Genomic DNA, 20277 nt, shown 5'->3' with positions numbered 1-20277 from the left:
CAAATTTAGTTAATTACTGTGACACTGAAACATGTGACACAGAGTCACATTGTGGATGACTGCAATCGGCAACCACTGCACATATACTCCTCCCGCCCCACAGTTTGATTATTTCGATCCATTCCTCACGTGCTAACGGCATGGTTCAACATCTGCAAGAAAGAGGTAAATGTAACGTTCAATTGGCAATAGCTTTTCACCAAATTAAGCTGCATGAAATCTGATTGCATATTTGACATACTGAGAAAATTCTAGTCCGTGGCCATATGTATCACATATCCCATCAATTCATAAAAATTTTGAACACAAAATTACGGTCGTCCGTGTGACGTACTCCCAAAAGGCCTAATGTGTATCACCCACCTCACATTCAATGAAACCACATCCGTGTAGAATTTAGAAAGGAACTTCTTATGATGTATACAGGATGTCTCAAACGTTCCCTGACATAGGATAACTCTGTTATTATCAGAGTTACAACAAAATGTAAGAGGAAAAACATCTCGAAATATGACGTTTTCAATCTAAAGTGAACACTTTTTAAAAAAAATCGGACGAGATGTTTGTGCTGTATACTCTTTATGCACCCAATTTTAAATGAAAATGCAACGTTGTCATTTACCTGGACCCACAACATAAGTGAATGAAGTTACTGTTTGAAACGGGGGCTGGCCATCGACATGTTAGCGTAAAAGACAGTAACTTCACTCACTTACGTTGTGGGTCCAGGTAAATGGCAATGTTGCATTTTCATTTCACATTGGACGCATAGCGAGTGTACAGCGCAAACGGGTCATCCGATTTTAAAAATTACTTCACTTTAGAATGAAAACATTATATTTGGAGACGCTTTCCAAAGTAGTATAATTTAGTTTGTTTAAATTTACAATTTAATACAAGTAGATTCGGATTTATATGCGTAGGATTTTGTATGCATCTAACTAATGAATTCTTTATTTTCATGCTTAACTTAGTGACTTGGCTTTGGACTGCAACTGATTATTGTAATCCATTATTGCTTGAGAAGAAACAAGATATCCGAATCTTCATTTGGAGAAATCAAACGTCTATTGGAAAGCTGGGGATTACAATCATTAATTTCTACATTTCAAGGTGCGTAAATTATATATTCTGTGTTTGTTGTTAAATTACTATTACTATTATTGGGTTTAGAATCAATCAAGCACTTCATGATATTTTATGGGGATCAAGATGGGTGCCGGATAGATAAGTATTTGAGCGTCAGGCTCTTATTTCTTTTCAATTTAATATTTAATCAATGATTATTTTTCTCCCTCATTATTCCACCAAATCGTATTCCAAGATCATATATCCATTTTTGATCGATATATCCATATTTTTGATCTCTTTCATATTTCTATATTTTCGATTTTTGATATTGTTTATATTTCGATATTGCTGTATTTTTCGATATTTCGAACAAGTTTCGATAGTTTGTCAATATCGATTATCTATATCTAAATTCGGATATCCCAAAGCCCTATCGAACCCCCTCCGAAATGAAGTTTTTGGCTATGGACCTGATTAAGGATGCGCACGAGACAAGACGAGACAGAATTTTTGTTACGAAATTCGAGACGAGATAGAGCTCTTCCAATAGAAACGGATCCAGTTTTCGAGACGAGACATAACTTTCGCGGCACCTTTTCGAGAGGAGACAATCTCAAATCTTTTCTCTTGCGCATCCCTACACTTGATCATGAGGTATCAAAAAAAAAAAAAAAAAGTTAATGAGAAATACCGGTAACATGTAAATACAATATAGGTAGCTAAAACATTTTTGTTTTCATTCTTCAGTAATGCATTATTATTAATCTCAGGGGGGCGCGGTGGCTCAGTGGTAGAGTGTTAACCTCCGGTGTTTGGGGTCCCTGGTTCGATCCCAACTCGCGCCGTGTGGACTTTGTAGTGGACAAACACCGTGCTCGTGGGTTTTCTCGGGGTTCTCCCGTTTCCTCCCACTTTCTTCATTCCACCATTTCACTCATTTCTCATTATCTCCGTCTCCTGTAGCCTAACCGGCATAATCGTGGGACGTTAAACTTAAAGATTTCATTTTTTATTAATCTCTGTATTTTATAGTGTATTCTCAAGCTTAAGGTGATGTATAATTAAATTTTGAATTCAGTTAACTTCTTTTGTTTCTCAGATTGTTTTTAAAATGTATGTACAAACGTTTATTTTCATTCTTGAGAGTTTAAAGTGACGTATAGTTATTAAACATAGTATTTAATATTGTACTCTTAACGTGGAAGTGATATACAGTTAACTTTTGAATTCAGTTGACATTTTTCTCTCTGAAATTGCTTTAAAAAGTATGTAAAAACGTTTTTATTTTATTTCTTGAGTGCTAAAAGTGATGCAAAGTTATTAAGCTTACTACTTTATATTGTATTCTTAACCCTAAACTGATACACAGTGCGTTTTTGAATAAATTATGTCAAGTTATTTGAGTGACGAACACTGGTAGAAAATCCTGACTACTACTGGAACATTTTGATTTTAAGGTGACGACTACTGGTGCAAGGATTTTAAAATATTGTTTTTCCTCCAACGGCTACTCCTTTTTTAATTCTAACTACATGGTCATTATAGGAAGGATCAGTGAGTCTTTCCAACTATGGTACAGCTCCGACAGATTCACGATGCTCAGAGAAGAGACAAAATAGTATGTTTTCAACCTTAAAGTGAGAACCACTGGCGTTTTTACCCTGCTATGCAAAAGTAAGTGAGTACTCCAATGGAGTTCCAATGCGGTACTTAATTTCTGCGTTTTAGATATATGGAAATACATGTCTCTAAAATGTAAAGAACTGATTTTTTTTTTTTTTTTTTTTTTTTACTGAAAACTGCAACTCGGTAAGCCTTATGGATACCGAGGTATGGGAAAATAAACTATAGGTATGTGGGGCTTGCATACTTGACGCTACAATTCGGAAATTGAATTAAAATATGACTAACGGCTATCAAGATGTTGTCAAATAAAGGGAGGACCAACACAGTTAAGGGGTTTTCGTGTTAGATGCTAAAATTTCCGAAATCGGTCATGGAAAGTTAATAAACACCAGTAGCAATTTCATCTTAAAGTAATTAGATATCTTCATGGGGTGTTAGAACATCATGGAGTCTACCAAAATTAAATTTTAAAAGCTTTTGAAAATATAATCTGACATTTGTAAACAGTATTTGAAATATGTATTTACCCAAAACTTCCAGCTAGTACATCTAACATCTGGAGAAACACTGTGAAATAAAAGCTTGAAATTTCGGAAACAATTATTGGTCGCAACAAAATTAAATAAGATGGTACTTCTATGGGTTAAATCAGTACCTCAGTACAATTTCGATCGAAAGATTAGTTCAGTCCTAGGTTTTCTTCAGGCAATTCCAAGGGTTCATCGAGCTGTGCAAAAGAATGAAAATTCGCTGTCAATATCTAAGATAGTAAATAAGATATAAGGAATTATATATTTTATGACGTGAAAATAGAGATCTTTATGGATTTGTACTTTTGGGTCTTTCCTAAAAGAAAAAAATTCAGAAAACTACTGTATATACCTTAATAGACAATTCAGTGGGCGGGGACACAGTAGCTTAGTGGTAGGGTATTTAACTAATCTTTTTTTTTTTTTTTTGCAGAAACTATTGGAGTATTCACTTAACCCATAGAAATACGATCATACTTAACTCCCTATTTAATTTTAAAATTAAATAAAAGGAAATATTTCAGTGTAGCGACCCACGATTATGCATTTTAGTCTCAGGGAGATTATGATTAAAGCAAGTGAATGTTGTTGACAGAATTGATGGAATGCAAAGGTGGGAGGAGAGTACCCCGAGAAAACCCACGAATACGATGTCCACTACAAACTGACTTGGCCGTGGATCGAACCAAGAACCCAATACACCAGAGGTAAGCACTCTACCACTAAGCCACTGTGCCCCCGCCCATTTAATTGTCTATTAAGGTATATACGGTTGTTTTCTGAAATTTCTTCTTCTTACAGCAAATACTCAAAAGTACAAATCCATGTGGGTCTCTATTTTTACGACGTCATAAAATACATAATTCCTTATATCTCGCTTGCTATATTAGATATTGACAAAAAATGTTCACTTTATTTCAGAGCCCGATGAACGCTTGGAATTGTCCAAAGAAAATTTAGAGCTGAATTAATCTTTCGATCGAAATTGTACTGACGAGTCTGAGGTTCTCACTTAACCCATATAAGTACCATCTTATTTAACTTTTGTTAGGATCAATAATTGTTTTCTGAAATTTCAAGATCTAATACGCTTTTATTGTATGGTGTCTCTCTAGCTGCTAGATGTACTAGCTGGAACTTTTAGGTAAATACATATTTCTAATACTCTTTACAAATGTCAAAATATATTTTACAAAACTTTTAAAATTTAATCTTGGTAGACCCCATGATGTTCTTAAACTCCATGGAAATACCTAATTATTTTAAGATGAAATTGCTACTGATGCTTATTAACTTTACATGACCGGTTTCGGAAATTTTACCACCTAACACGAAAACCCCATAACTATATGGATCCTCCCTTTATTTGACAATATCTTGATAGTCATATTTTAATTAATTTTCTAAATTGTACTGTCTAATATGCAAGCTCCACGTACCTATGGTGTCGCTTTTTATTTCACCATATTTCGGTAACTGTTAGGCGTACCGACTTGCGGTTTCGGTAAACACACACCTCTAACGTTCTTTAAAACGTTATTAAGACATATTTTAGAATATTTAGAAATGAGAGTTCTGGGAATATCATGGTACCCGAAAACCCCCATCAGGGCGTGTGTGTAGTGTATTTAATTGAAACTACTTTTGAGGTTGTTGTAAGCCCTCGTAATTACGTTTCCGAAACTGCACCATCTAGTACGCAAACTCCACAGTTCTGTAGTGTCGCTCTTTATTTTCCCATATCTCGATATCCATAAGGCTTACCGAGTTGAGGTTTTCGGTAAACAGATGTCAGTTCCTTACATTTTAGAGACATATATTTTCATATATCTAAAAAATACAGACATTAGGTACCCCATGGTAGCCCGAACACCATTGAGGTACCCACTTACTTTTGAATGGTAATACATTTTGAGTTGTTGTTCAGCATCAATAAACACTTCATAGTTTTTCTAAGTGCAACCCAAAAGTCCATACCTGACCTAACAGATTTTGTCCATTTAATCTCAAAAATGTTAAGATACTTTGTATTGTTAAGTACAACCAAATTAAGCACACTGAATATAACATTTTAAATATTTTCTGATTTTTGTTGCAGGTATTTCGTGCATCAAACCAGGATTCTGCTTGAAAGACAGTCAAAAGAAGCAATGTAGGTTGTGGCTAAAAGTACGCCCTTTCTGAAGACAGACTCAGTTGTACTTACATTATTTTGTACGAATATATAACCCTAATAAAGATACTGTACTACAAATTATTTCTTTCTTCCATAAATTATAATAAAATATTATCTCTGTTTAAAGAAAATGATTGTTAATGTTAAGTCATTTTAATTCTTTTTCTCTGTAATAAGAACATTATCCCTAGCAATATTTTTTATCTTTGTGCTATTGCGAATGGATGAAGTAAAATTCTATACGAAGCACTATTATTTCAGACATGCATTAATAACTAATGTATTGTTCTGTATGTAAGACAATGTGTATACTGAACATGTCTAGCGAAGGTGTTGTTTTAATACAGAATCTATAACTCAGCTTTTCAGTAGTCAACTTTATTGGGAATCCGAAGAAAGAAGTTAAAAAAAAAAAAAAAATGTTGGACTTACCAGCGTGTGTGTGTTCGAATTCTGGACTAATCCAAATTATCCAGAGAAATCATTATATATTTCTTTGTTGCTATTTCAGATGTATCCTTTATCCAAGTCGTATGAAACGGAGACTTCATACATCGCTATACTTTGTATGAACTATGTTCCGTATTTACTTAATCACTTTGTAACTTTCTCTAGTGTTGACAAGGCCGCAGGTGTCAATCGAATAGTTTAGTGTTTCACTCATGTCACCTTGTGACTAAGGTACGTCCTGTCGGTATATATATGGTACTGGGTTCAATTAGCGATAAAATACATTTTTAGCGTTAAACAAATGCAAAAATCTATACGAAATGAGATACCGTGATCTCTGACTTACGGATAACACCAAGCAACTAATGGTACTGAGTGTGATTGAGTTTACTAATTACTATTTGGCTAAAATCAGTGTTCCTTTATCTATAGTTCTTTTCGTGCTTTGAATTGCAAAGTTTGAAATAACCGTTTTAAATTATTGTGTATATATATCTTCCGAGTAATTCTGAGAATCATTGCTCTTTCTTTAAGCAATGTATGAGACTGTTAAATTGCTCTTTCCTTAAAATGTTGCACTAAGAAGGATGCATCCAGGAAAGTCCAAATTTGCAGAATGTCTATAGCAGGGAAGAATAAATATGTTTAGTCGATGGCTGCACAACGCCTCCGCTGTCACCACGTTGTCACACAGCGAATACAGCGAACGTTTAAGAGTATTCTGCACTTACTATTAGGTATCGGCCTGGGAACTTTGGCGCATCTACCCAGTCTCCTTCTTGGTGTTTCATTTTTAATGGCGAGTACTGAGTAGGAATAATATTGTAAGCGAATGCGTTTCCGGCTGACACCACACTTTTAATTATTGCGACATTAAAAAAAAAAAAAAAAAAAAAAAAAAAAAACCTGTTAATTAAAATGTACAGAGAAGTTATTTCTGGAAAATTCTATTCAGGCCTCTTGTGGTAACAACTGCACTTTAGTAGAAGATACTATTAAGGAAAAGAATGAGGTAAAATAATCTTTATATCGTACAAGCAATGGATGATAACAGCTTAATAAATGATTGTACGTAAATCTTGTTTGAGTTTGAATATAGGATTGTATAAGGCTGTGCATTTTGCATTATTATTGAGGTGCTGCAACTAACTAACTGCAAACCATATGATAAATTCTTACAGTAATATATCACATATTGATTTACTCTGTATGGAAACGAAAATAGTTTAATATATGGTTAACCTCCTTTGTGCCAGGGGCGGATCCAGAGGGGGGCGATCGGGGCGATCGCCCCCCCCCCCACAAGAGGAAACTTTCTTATTTTATATATAAATAAACCCATCCATAACAAGTTTGGAGCTCTTAAAAGTAGCAGTATTACCGCCGACCGCCCCCCCCAGAAGTCCGTCCTGGATCCGCCCCTGCTTTGTGCCCATAATTTTAAAATTAACGCTTGTGTCACTTTTCAACACTTGACTTTGCAGTAGCTTTCCAACGAATTAGCAGGAAGCCCAAACTTATAGGACACCCTGCAGGTAAATACATTTCTTTGGACAGTTTCACTGCTCCAAACTAAGATTTGAAAAGTGTAGTATTGTTAATTTTATTATTATTGGCACAAAGGAGATCAACCATATTTTAAGCTATTTTTGTTTTCATACAGAGTAAAACAATATTTGACAACATTACAGTAAGAATGTATCATGCACTTTGCAGTATGTTGCAGCACTTTAATAATGGTGCACTATACGTACACTCTAGATCCTGCATATGTCCGATCCATACATTACAAGAAGGCAATACGTATTCGATACAGGTAAAATCTGTATATTTCATATGGACAACCTATTAGCTATATACATCCAATCTATACATTACATATGGCCAACCTGTACGCGACATACGTATAATCTATATGCTGCATGCAGACAGTCTGTAAGCTACATATATGCACTCTGTATGGTGCATACGGATATTCTGTATGCTGTATCTGGACAAGCTGTGTGCGACATAAGGAAAATCTGTATAATACATACGTACAATACGTATACTGTATCTAGTCGTACGTATGGGGCACAAGTACAATATAGATGCTGTCTCGGGGTTGAACGCAAGAAACATACGTACAGAACGTATATTGCATACTTCTTGAAATCATGCTCCGTCCTGATAGTCAGTGTATGTCGTCATTATTAACCCACATGCTACATACGACCCTGACGTCACAAAGCTAGATATTACCTCCGTATATACTTGTTACTGCAGATAACGTCACACGAATGACGTCATTGCACTTGTGCAGACAGTACGTATAATACATACTTTTTCAGCTATACGTTTGCTGCAGGATGTTATATACGGTTGTACGTTAAGTCCAGAAACTACAGGAATTACGAATGTAACCTACGTTTTTAAGTATGCCACCTACATTTTTTTTTCTCAGTGTATACTGCTTTCTGTATTTAAAATCAAAAACATTCGTTGTTATACATTACACTTAGAGTACTAACCTATATGTTTCACCATATTAATATGTACGACAATACGTTAAAAATAAATAGTTATAACCATGGGCGCTGAAAGGGGAGGGCAGGGTTAGGCCCGGGACTCCCCCCTCCCTGGCTCACGAAAATGTATACGTGATATAGCAAACCACGCATATTCGATACCAAAAATAACAGACATAATATAGGAACCATGGAGAAGGGGCCCTCTCTAGAATTTTTTTTTTCGGGCGCCCCTGGAACTGCTCGTATCCCATGGAAACCTGAGAGTATATTTCAACAAAGTATTTTCCCGAAAACTGAAGTTGACAATAAATAAATAAATAAAAATACAAAAAATAAAGATTGCAACAGTTTTTTACCTGAAGCTTTAGAATTATAGCAATATGAAAAAAAAAATGGGATCAAGGGCTTCCGAAAATGTATATGTAATATAGCAAACCACGTATATTAAATATCAGAAATAACATATGTAATATAGCAACTATGGAGCAGCACCCCCTTCGCCCCTACAAAATTTTCTTCGGGAGCCCCTAAATGGGATAGAGGAACAGCATTGAAACTTAAAATACACAGTATAGTAAAGCTACAACGAGTTTCCGAACTACTCAGTCACCCGAACGCAACACTGTTCGTATTGCATGGCAAAGATGATACACGAGATTGCATATTCTTTAAGTTGCACAGAACGGAAGTGGCGTAGTCCAAGCGATTCATATGATCGAATAACTCATTCAATGAGAGAATCACTTTCAAGCAATTCACTTGCGCGAGAGGAATGCTTTGACGACTAAGCAGTAAATAAATCGATTCAATGAAATCATCCATTTTGTGTATAATTTTAGTGAATCAGTAAATGAATCGATCCACCGAAACAATCCACTTGCGCATCACTTGTGCCCATTTCAGCGTTGCCAACATGTACGATAGTTATCGAATCATACGATAATTTTAATCCCTGTACGATGTACGATAGCTGCTGTACGATAATAGGAAAGTATATGATAATTTAACAACTCCTGGGAAGAAGCAAAGATAATTCTGGAGGTGTTTGAAATTCGAAAGAAATTTCATTGATTGCGTGAAAAAGAATATTAATTTTACAACACATGAGTATGTGATAAAATTACTCAAAACAACCAACATCTCGAGAAGGTAAATAATGCAGGAAAATTAAAGTTAATTGGGTAGTAATTTAAATATTTTTTGTTACACTTAACTACATTTTACGTTTATCGTATTTTAAAATCATAAAACCAATTCACCTGCTTACCTATATTCATTATTACTAGGCAATTGGTTAATTGGATCATAGCAATTTAAAATACATTTTGAACACCGATATTGTGTGAGAAAACAGTGTAAAATTGACCCAAAATTGGTACTATAAAATAGATCCAGACTACTACTAGTATTTATACTGCAAACACTTGATTCCACCTGTCATCAAACCGGGGGCCACGACCACAGACACAGGAAACCGATCAAGAAGGGATAATTACTAGCTACCTAATGTAGATAAGTTTTCAGAAGTAAACATATAAAGTATTGAAGGGAAATTCGATGTATTTCGATAATTTTGGTAAAGAATTAAGCTTCAATCTTGTTTTCAATGTACATTGTTAAGTATAGTTTAGCTGTAAAACTTCATATTAATTTTCTCTTATAATAATAAAGCTTGGAACCGAAAAGAATACACACTATAATTTTAAGTGCTGCGTACGATAATATGTTCTGATCTGGTTGGCAAGCTGACCCAGGTTTACCTTAAGTTTGAATTAGTATTTTAGTTCGTACTGTTTTCTTAGTTATAGTATTTAAACCACTCAGAAAGTTGCTTTTCCCTCCACACTTCATGAAGAAGTGGGTGCGATCATCAATGATCTAACAATCCGTAAGGATTGCAGATCGGCTTCACGCTCAGGAAAAGCAACTGTAACACATCACCGTGGTTTAAGTGACTTCATCTTTCGATAAAGACACATGCCAATCATACTACAGAAATGATCCTGTGAAGTATGATCTTGTTCGAAAAGACGCAAAATTTTATTATATAGCTATTGAAGACAGTGATTGAACACAAGAAGAAAAGTATAATGTAAGAAATGTTACAAATAGTGCTCTGTTCAGATAATCACCTTCAGTTATTTAGTAGCAATCATTACAAGATAATATACGTTGTTAGAAATAGTTACATAGAACGTTCTACTTGTCTGTGTGTTGTAACAAAACAACACAACAATTCTGCTGCCATCTGTGGAGCATACGCTTTACTTGCAAAAGAAATATTTCGTGTTAGTAGTCAACTCCTGACATCTGTAGGGGGTTACAAATTGCCTAAGATAGTAGCTGGTTTGCAGTGAGTCTATATTAAACGATGAATCCATAAAGGTGATAAATTGGAAAATGGGAATAATGTTGCCCCCGAAGTGAACCTTCATTTTGCATGACAACAAAAACAGTAACTTAATTTCCAGAATTATTAGTTTCCTGACTTGAATAAATGATGCCCGGATCCAATTTATTTTTCCGCTTGTTCTTCAAGGTGTAAGCCGAACACTAAGGCCTTGTGCAGTCATTTTTAGCCTTTGATTAACGTGTGTCTTACTTCCATGAGCTTCCACGTCGAAAATGGCCTGAAACAAGGAGATGCGTTGTCGTCATTATTATTTAACTTTGTGCTGGAATACGCCATAAGGAAAATCAAAGATAGCAACCAGGGCCTAGAGTTGAACGGCATTCACCAGGTTATGGCATATGCTGATGATGTAAATTTAATAGGGGATGATAGGAGAACAGTAGAAATAAATGCAGAGATCTTATTAAACGCTTGCAGGGACATGGGTTTAGAAGTAAATGCAGAGAAAACTAAATACATGGAAGTGCGTCGGGACCGTAATACGGCAAATTGTGGAGGCGTTAAAATATTAAATAATGCTTTTGATAAAGTGGATACTTTCAAATATTTAGGATCAATATTAACAGACGAAAATCATATTCACGAAGAAATTAAATGTCGACTAAAAGCAGGGAATTCGTGTTACTATTCGGTTGAAAATCTCTTGTCGTCGCGAATTCTGTCGAGGAATTTGAAGCTTAAAATATATAAAACGATAATCATGCCTATTGTTCTGTATGGTTGTGAAACGTGGTCGCTTACTCTGAGGGAAGAACATAGACTGAAAGTATTTGAGAACAGGATCCTGAGAAGAATATTCGGACCCAAGAAGAACGAGAATGGGGAATGGCGGAAGCTTCATAACGAGGAACTACATAGTTTATACGGTTTACCCAACATTGTTAGGGTCGTCAAGTCTAGGAGGCTTAGGTGGGCAGGTCATGTAGCTAGAATGGAAGAAAGTAGAAACGCTTTCAAAGTCTTGACTGGAAGACCCATCGGAAAACGACCATTAGGAAGACCTAGGCGCAGATGGGAGGACAATATTAAGATGGATCTCGCAGAGATAGGAATACAAAGTAGAAACTGGTTGCAATTAGCTAAGGATAGAAGTCAGTGGAGAGCTTTTGTGAACGCGGCAGTGAACCTCCGGGTTCCATAGGCCATAGAGTTAGTTAGTTAGTTTAGTTAAGTGAAATGAAGTTAACAACGATTTACATCGAAAAAGGAAAACCTCGACTATTTCGCAGGGTTGTCCAAACACTTTAGGAACGCGTTAGCCAAGTTCTTAATACAACGCAAAACAAAACAAAAAAAAGATTGCATAAGTTCCTAGTTTATTTTTTGCTAGTTAATTAATTAATTAAATAATAATAATAATAATAATAATAATAATAACAATAACAATAATAATAATTTTGGATCAATGTTTGGATTTTGAGAAATAAATACTTATATGGCCTTATGCAGAATCGTTTTGACGTATGATTAGCCTCATATTCAAAAGCCTGACTTCTGCTGGAAACATTAGTCGATCTTTTTTTGTATAGAAATAATCGCGTGTCAGAACTACTCTGCATAAGGCCTGTAGAGTCTAGATGTGTCATTTATAAACTACTTACGAGAGCTTCAAACAGACGGACAGAAAAGGGAGTAGGTCTACTGGTATAGTTCCATTTATTCGCTAATTGTCTAATTTCCGAAAAATAAGCTGAAATATTGCATTTCGAATCAACAGTTCCTTAAAATGTCGAAGTGTACATTTGCCGTCTCTTTGATGTCAATTCTATGGCCTATCTCCAGTAAAAAATGAAATGAAAATTTTAACTTTTACGTCCCTCGCTTATGCCGGGTAGGCTAAAAGAGACAGCGATGATGAGAAATGAATGCAATATTGGAATGAATAAAGTAGAAGGAAACGGGATAATCCAGAGAAAACTCACGAGCACGGTGTTTATTCAGACAAAGTTTACTTTGCGCGAGCTGGGATCGAACCCACGGACCCCATGCACCAGAAATGAACGCTCTACCACTGAGCTACCGCGGCTCAGTGTTCGTAGGTTTTCTTAAGAAAATTTCCCTCGACTGACACAAGATTCTTCCCTTTTCGTATCAAATTTTCTCTAATTTGTTGGACGTCTAATTCCTATGATATACATGTATGTGATAAGAGTAATTTCGCTATATTAAAGGAATTGCCAACCACATTTGTTTTATTAATTTGTTTTCTACTTCTATTTTTCTTTAACCTTTTTAACAAAAAAAAAAAAAAAAAAACACACACACACACACACACACAAATAAACCTATCCAACAATGCGTACAAAGTGTGCTACTTAGAACAGACACACACAGAGACATACATACACAAACTATTGTGATTGTGTTGGTTTTATTTGTGAAGAACAAAGAAAAATAAACATTTATATTGGTCAATCAGTCATCATGAAAATTTCCCTGGATTTTCACGTTTTATCGAAAAAAATCTTTTTCCCTTTTTGCTAAATTTACCTACGAAATTTCCCTAGATTAAAGAAATTTCCCTCAAACTACGAACATTGGGCCCAACCAATCTCCAGAGCTCCTCCGTGGCTAAGCGGTTAGCGTACGCGTCTTTGGCGCGGGAGACCCGGGTTCGATTCCTGACGGGAGCTCATGTGGTTCGGATTCCACGTTAATCAGTAGGTCCACGTCTCATATAGCCTCGCTGCTGAACGGGACGTAAAACTCAAAATCCATCCATCCATCAACCAATCTCCAGTAATATGATGTGTATTCATAGTGGATTGGTATATGTTATATTGAAAAACCAAACAAATGTCGGCACAAAACTAAAAGGAAACGTCGGATTTTCGGGGGAGGAATTACCACAACTATTTGTATGCAAGATAAAAGAGAACTGTTTTCCCACGAAGGAAAGACTGTTATGCTGTTATTACAGCAAAACTAGCTCATTTCTGTAATAAATTGAAATCATAGGTGCAATGTATTTTGCGATACAATTTGTGTAGCAAAGTGCGATGCGGTACCACTTAAATAAAATGCTGCTTCTGAACTATACTATGTCAATGGCGGATGGTAAATTGTGACTCCGGGTGCCTCAGTAGAAAATTGAAGGTAGAAGGTAGAAATTGAACATACTGACGAACCAACACATCTGTAGCAAAAAATACTATGTAACATATCAAAACAAATAAAATTTTGTAAATAATAATAATAATAATAATAATAATAATAATAATAATAATAATAATAATAATAATTTAACATATTTTATTCACGATTTCTCTAGAGAAATTTGAGGTATTGTGTGGGAACATAAGATTATGAAAACAATATTGCTGCTATGAGTTGTTCCTTTGAATTTTAAACTAAGGTTTAGCTTCGGAAATTATAACATCACATACCGGTACTTGTCTTGCTTTTTTTTTTATTTCAATCTGTGTTGACATTTCCACTATTTCTTTATTCTCTCCTTCTACACCTTATTTCATTGGTCTTGTGATAATCAATTTAATCTCTTAACACATTCACGTTACTTTCAAACTTTGAAATAGCTTGTTGTGCAGAAGAAAGTTGAATTTCTCTATATCTGTAAAGTGCTCAAACACATGTCTACAGGATGCTTATTTTATTGAAAAACAAAGATCCATAATTATGGAAGGATATTACTAGCTCTTGTAATATGATTCTAAATATTGACTTATTAATATTCGTCTTTAAAATATCTGTAAAACAAGCCTACAGTGCCGTACCTATAGGGTGAACCTACCTAATTTCGTCATATCAAAGAGGATGGCTAAAGAAATACATATTTACAAGCATGTAGGATAGATGAAATTTCTATATTAGGAAGGTCGAACATAAACACAACTGCTGTAGTAAAAGAAGCGCAAACAATACAAAAGAAACAAAGAAACAGACTACACAATATATCAGAGCTACCTAACTTCATGATAGTATACCTTATTCCGTGAGGGTGTGTACCTAATTTCGTGATCAGTAGTGTACTCATGTTACATTAGTTATCATTGTCATTTTTCATTGCACATATGCTGTACATGAAAATGGTTATGTCAGGTGAATTAAGATTCTGGCATCTTTCATGAAACCATCGTAAACAGTAGTAGCACTGTATGCAGGGGCTACGATTCTTTCCCGAACTGTACCTGTCGTTACAACTAGCGCACAACTAATAGTTTGCTTACCCTGACACTTGTTGTTTTTAGCTGGAGAATCTCGTTGCTCTGTAGTGGCATTTGACATCGACGTTGTGGCCTGATCAAGAAGATAAACTGTTGTCTTCGTCTCGTCGAGCTTTTCTGTTAGAAATAGTATTGTTTTTATGGGGCAGGGTTAAACTCGGTACACGGAGAAAATTATCTACCGGCGATATAGAGCTACTGGCCGAAGCGAGTGATTCACTCTCAGTGCATACAGACCTAGTTGCGTACAAGGAGAAATCAAAAAGTCCTAGGGCTGTTTAAGTGCTTCATTGGATAGTGCGTGAGGATTCAGAGGAAATATTCCCGTCTTAGTGCAACCAGATATGATATTATTTACGAAAAGCGCTTAGGGTTAAAAAGAGAGTGAAAATCATAACGACCATGAGCCATCCTAGCACAAAATTTTATAAGAATATAATACAATTTGATAAGCGTCTTTTGCTTTACAGTTGCACTACTGTTTCAGTGTTATACACAAAATGATAACCTGAGCACTTTTAGAGCAAACATCTGTAACAACAGCTACACAATGACATCGTGCACAGATAAAATATTTGGTCTTCGAAGGTCACTTGACTGAGAACCCAGCTTTCTACCCTGTGCACCAACTAACATCGTGAGTGACATCCGCACGGTAAAAATTGCCACTGGAAAACCTTTTCACCACATGTCGATATTCCTGCCCTCTTTTGAGCACCGTTGTAGCTTTATCTATAATGCATACCTTCCTCTGTAAACAATAATTTGTGTCGTATCACGAAATAAGATATATCACGAAGTTAGGTAGGTTTATCGGGTACTATAAGCGAATAATCAACTTATAAATATGTGTTTACTTTCATTTGCTAGAGAAATTGGAAACAACGTACCGTAATGCAACAGAAAATATACGTTAAAAACTTTAGTTGTTGAGCCTGTGAAACAAAAAGTGCAGAGGATAGATGATTTCTAGTTCTGCAAAAAAGAGCAGAGGATAGATGATTTCTAGTACTACTCACGAATCAAGACGAGATGAGAAAATTTTCTCGTCTGCATTAAAAAAAAAAATCTCATTTCACTTCATAAATTTATATACAAACTTTATGCACTGGTATCTTTGTTAATTTCACCTAAAAGTTACCTGAAGCGTTTCACGAAGGATCTGATCGTGATATACCAACATTTAAACTATATTTACTATTGGATTATATTGTGTAATAACATGGGTATCTTTAAACGTTGATAAATGCTCTTCATTGTGTTTGTACAATCACTTTAACCGAAACACTAAAACAGTGTTTGGGATCTAAGGCCGTGTCCAAAAGATACAAGTGCACATTTGAAGTACACTTATTTCCGGAAGTGACGTCACCTAGTGTGCGTCAAAAGGTCCAAGTTCACAAGTGTGCGAGTGCATAGTGCGTAGTGTGCGAGGATGTACACTACGTTAGTATACTTGTGTGCTTAATATGGCGATTTCTCGTAGAATGACCTAATAAAATTTTAATAGGCATATTCTTAATATTTTTGTTTAAGTAAATATATTTGTGGACTGATTTTATAATAATTTACTTGATAAACATACAAGTTAGTGATTTTACAAGTCGAATATAAAAATATTACGCAAATAACAAATGTATTTACGTTATGTTCTTTGAGTATGCAATAGAATTTAAAATAGTATAGGGAAAACAAACAAATAGTTTCTTTAATAATGCTATAAAGACATTTGTGCTTAAATATTACATGGTTTATGTAGCTTAATTGAAATAGTTGCACTATCGGTAATGCGGCTATTTGCACGTAAATGACAAATTTTAATGGTGTATGAATATATTAAGTTCTAGCATAGTATACATATATTATTCATTTCTCTATAGCTACAGCTACAGCCGCAGCCGCAAATGTTAATTCATAGACACATAAGCCTAATTTTATAGTTTTGATTCTAAACGAATTCCTTTCAACGATACCATATTTCCTTGCACTTGAGAGAGACTGTAATATACCAATTACCGTACATTGTGTATTTTTGACAGGTACCGAAAAGTGAAATACAGATCAAAAATTCCTTTCTCCACATTTATCAAAGATTTCACAAATTACTCCTGGTAAGTCTTTACTATGGTCATTTCATTTTTTTTATTCTTCGATTTAGCGATTTGATCTCTCGGTTCCGGTTTTAAAAACTTGCCTCTTCACCCATATAGACCCTACTGTATATAAGGTAGTAGCTAGGTTGGTTCCTTTTTGTACCAAAGTATAATATTTAATTCACATAATATTGACGAGCGAGTGTAGGCGAGTGAAGGCTGGTTGGAACCCCGCGGAGCACTTTCTTTTCCGTCTTCGTTACGAATCGGTTCATTGAACAATTCATTGAAAGAAATGTCCAAAGTAAAGACTTGCCTTCCTCTTAATTCATATAATCCCATTACTGTACCCAGTATTAAAAGATTATGAACAAATAATTTCTTCCGTATAGTTGAACAATGAGAGCCATTACATTACATACTGTATTTTTTCATAAAACCGTCTCTTAATTGTCATAAAATTCTTATTATATTTTTAGTAGTTTATTTTACGTTTATATTTGGACGAGGGGATTTGTTTCGTTACTGAATAACCATTTTCGCAGTGGGAAGCATGTAGGAGAGTATATTTCAAGAGAGATGTAGGGCGCCGAAAGCGTAGTAAAATGCACGTAAATGTTGAAGTGTATACAATATACAGAACTCCATTCAAGCAGGCTTATAAGATAGTAATCTCACTTTTTTTTTGTTATTTTTACCATACTACTTCAATTAGGGTTATCCACCTTGAGTATGCATTATCCTTATAAATTGGTATTTCATAGCGACATAATAGCTTTTTCCTGTAATTTTGGTCCTCATGTTGTTCAACTTTACCATTTCTTTCCTTGTCATCCTTCTATGTGTTAACTTTTGGTGTAGATTCAGAATATGGAGACACTATTTTGAAGATTTAAGGGTAAAATCTATAGATTCACAAAGAAAGAGTAATATATAAGGAACTTCAATATTAGCGCAATATGGTAGAAAGAGTTCAATCAGTATGTCTGAACTGAAAGAATACAGTAGAACTACAACAATTATACTGTCATTGTTGTGTAATCTACCGTACAGGAAGCAATTATACTCAGTATCAACCCTCTCCCAAAGTAGTTTTGTGCCACATTATTGTAAATACCACTCCCCTCGGTGTCCTAACGCTCTTGTACGTTGCCTACTTTCAGTTGCAATAAAATTCCTAAACTAATTCGCAAAAGTGTCTTCAGCGCCCTAATCACCAGTACTACTCTTCTTTCGGGAGATTATTAAATATTCCCTCCGCAAGCATGCCTAATAAAGTAGAATATCGCCAATAGTTTAGTGTTTTTTATGCTGTTACGAGTTTATTGTGCACATAAGACAACGCACACATATATTATATATGTATTGCATTTATGCTCCGCTCTTGTTAATCTGCGCGTGAAATACCCAAAATGACAAATATTTGCAGGCACGGCAAAGCTGAAGGTGTTGGCATACATGAAAAAAAAAAAAACTCTTAAATCATTTTATGGTTACCCCATATAGTCAATCTGTACGGTTTATTTATCTTTAATATAACTGGAAAGTCATTCATTTAAAGAAAAGAAAGCATGCTAATTTTTTCTAGTACGCGAAATTCTCCCTTCTTTTGTCATCAATGTTCCATATTCCACCACAACGAGGCGCTGTAACCAAGTGCTGATCAAAAGCTAATTTTACGAAGTGTACACTATTTAGTGTGCACTCCATTTGTAGACTTCGAGTGTGCATCCTCGAAGTGTGCACTATGCACTTTTGGACACGGCCTAATACGGTGAATTAATGTTGCCCACAAAATTCGAGAAATGCCGTTTTCGTGGGCAAAGATAATGATTACAAAACGGAAAATTTGCGCCGATAATGTCATCAAAAATCAGTAATAGGCCCTATGTGTTATCGACTATTGCAAACGAAAATCAGTGGCGGATCTAGAAGGAAAAAACAGGGGGAAGCCAGCCCCAGACTATGATAGGTATGTCGTGAGTTCATTATAAGCTTTCAAAAATATATAAATAATAGCTTCAATTATTTTTTGTCACTTAAAAAGCTGGGGGGCCTAGGTTCCCTGCCCTGGGCTAGATCCGCCACTGACTAAAATGCAAATTTGTATTGTGTTAACTCAAACTGCTATGGAATGAGGCCTTCTGGTGCTTATTTCTTAAAGCCAAAGTATTGTAATGTTTTTTACAAGTCGTAAAATATAATGAAATAAAGCTAGAATAATACTAAATAGCATTTCTAAATACTAATGCTGATACTTCTAATTTGTCATGATTTTATGGTATATACAATTGTAAAATATTTCATTTTTAAAAGTTTTACACTAGTGTTATAAGAGTAGTAGTATTGAGAAATAGGCCCCTCAGGGTTACAGCTCTTAATATAAATATACATTACCGCCAGTGGCGGATTCACGGGGAAGACTGCCCCCCGCAAGAGGAAACTTTCTTATTATATATATAGAACCCATCTCAGAGTTTGGAGCTCTTAAAAGTAGCTCTAAGTAGCAGCATTACAACCCACCGCCCCCCAGAAGTCCTTCATGGATACGCCTCTCATTACCTCCATCTGTTGTCAGGGGCGGATCCAGGGGGGCGATCGCCCCCCCAGAAGAGGAAAACTTTCTTATTTTATAATATAAATAAAACATATTCCAAAGTTTTGTGCCCTTAAAAGTAGCAGTATGACAACCCACCGCCCCCCCCAGAAGTCGGTCCTGGATCCGCCCCTGTCTGTTGTAATTGGAAACACTTAAAGAATAACAACATAAAATGTATATTGGATTTACGTATATGTGTTGATCTTTCTAACTGTTCGTTTCTGTTTCTTTACTTTTAAGACAACGAAAGCTTTCCTACGAAATATGTTGGATAGCAATCATGGCCATATTGTGACAATCTCAAGCTTAAGCGGATTATCCGGAGCTCCTAATTTTGTGGATTACAGTTCGTCCAAATTTGGAGTTTTAGGATTTAATGATTCATTAAATCTTGAATTACAGGTAAGAATATAATTTTAATATTCCTACATTCTAGTTTATATATATAATGTTATTAATATTTATTAATATAATGGAAACTTTTACTTGCATCTGAGTCGCATTAAAAAGTTCTGAGTGACGCCGCTCTAATGCTTGCGGGACCTGTCACTTGGATTTGGATTTGGTCGTCTCTTTACACCAGTGAGGTATGTGAGACTTGGACCTACAATTTAATGTAATATTC

General features: G+C 35.3%; 1 protein-coding gene and 1 non-coding gene across 2 annotated transcripts in view; one reads left to right on the top strand and one right to left on the bottom strand.

Moving 5' to 3' along the window:
* The window catches only part of LOC145684206 (17-beta-hydroxysteroid dehydrogenase 13-like), a 187402-nt gene that overhangs the window by 124915 nt on the left and 42210 nt on the right, over positions 1-20277 (top strand). Inside the window, exon 4 of the mRNA XM_081756265.1 lies at positions 19893-20054. Coding sequence (XP_081612391.1) covers positions 19893-20054 — 162 coding nt within the window. The remainder of the gene's footprint in view (positions 1-19892; positions 20055-20277) is intronic.
* Positions 10179-10383, bottom strand: LOC145684496 (small nucleolar RNA U3). The gene has a single exon (XR_014131320.1). It is a non-coding gene; the product is annotated as a small nucleolar RNA U3 (small nucleolar RNA).

This window comes from Thermobia domestica, chromosome 4 (genome assembly GCF_964235325.1).
Source record: "Thermobia domestica chromosome 4, izTheDome1.hap1.1, whole genome shotgun sequence".
In the NCBI taxonomy this organism is placed as follows: domain Eukaryota; kingdom Metazoa; phylum Arthropoda; class Insecta; order Zygentoma; family Lepismatidae; genus Thermobia; species Thermobia domestica.
This window is presented reverse-complemented; position numbering and strand designations above follow the sequence as displayed.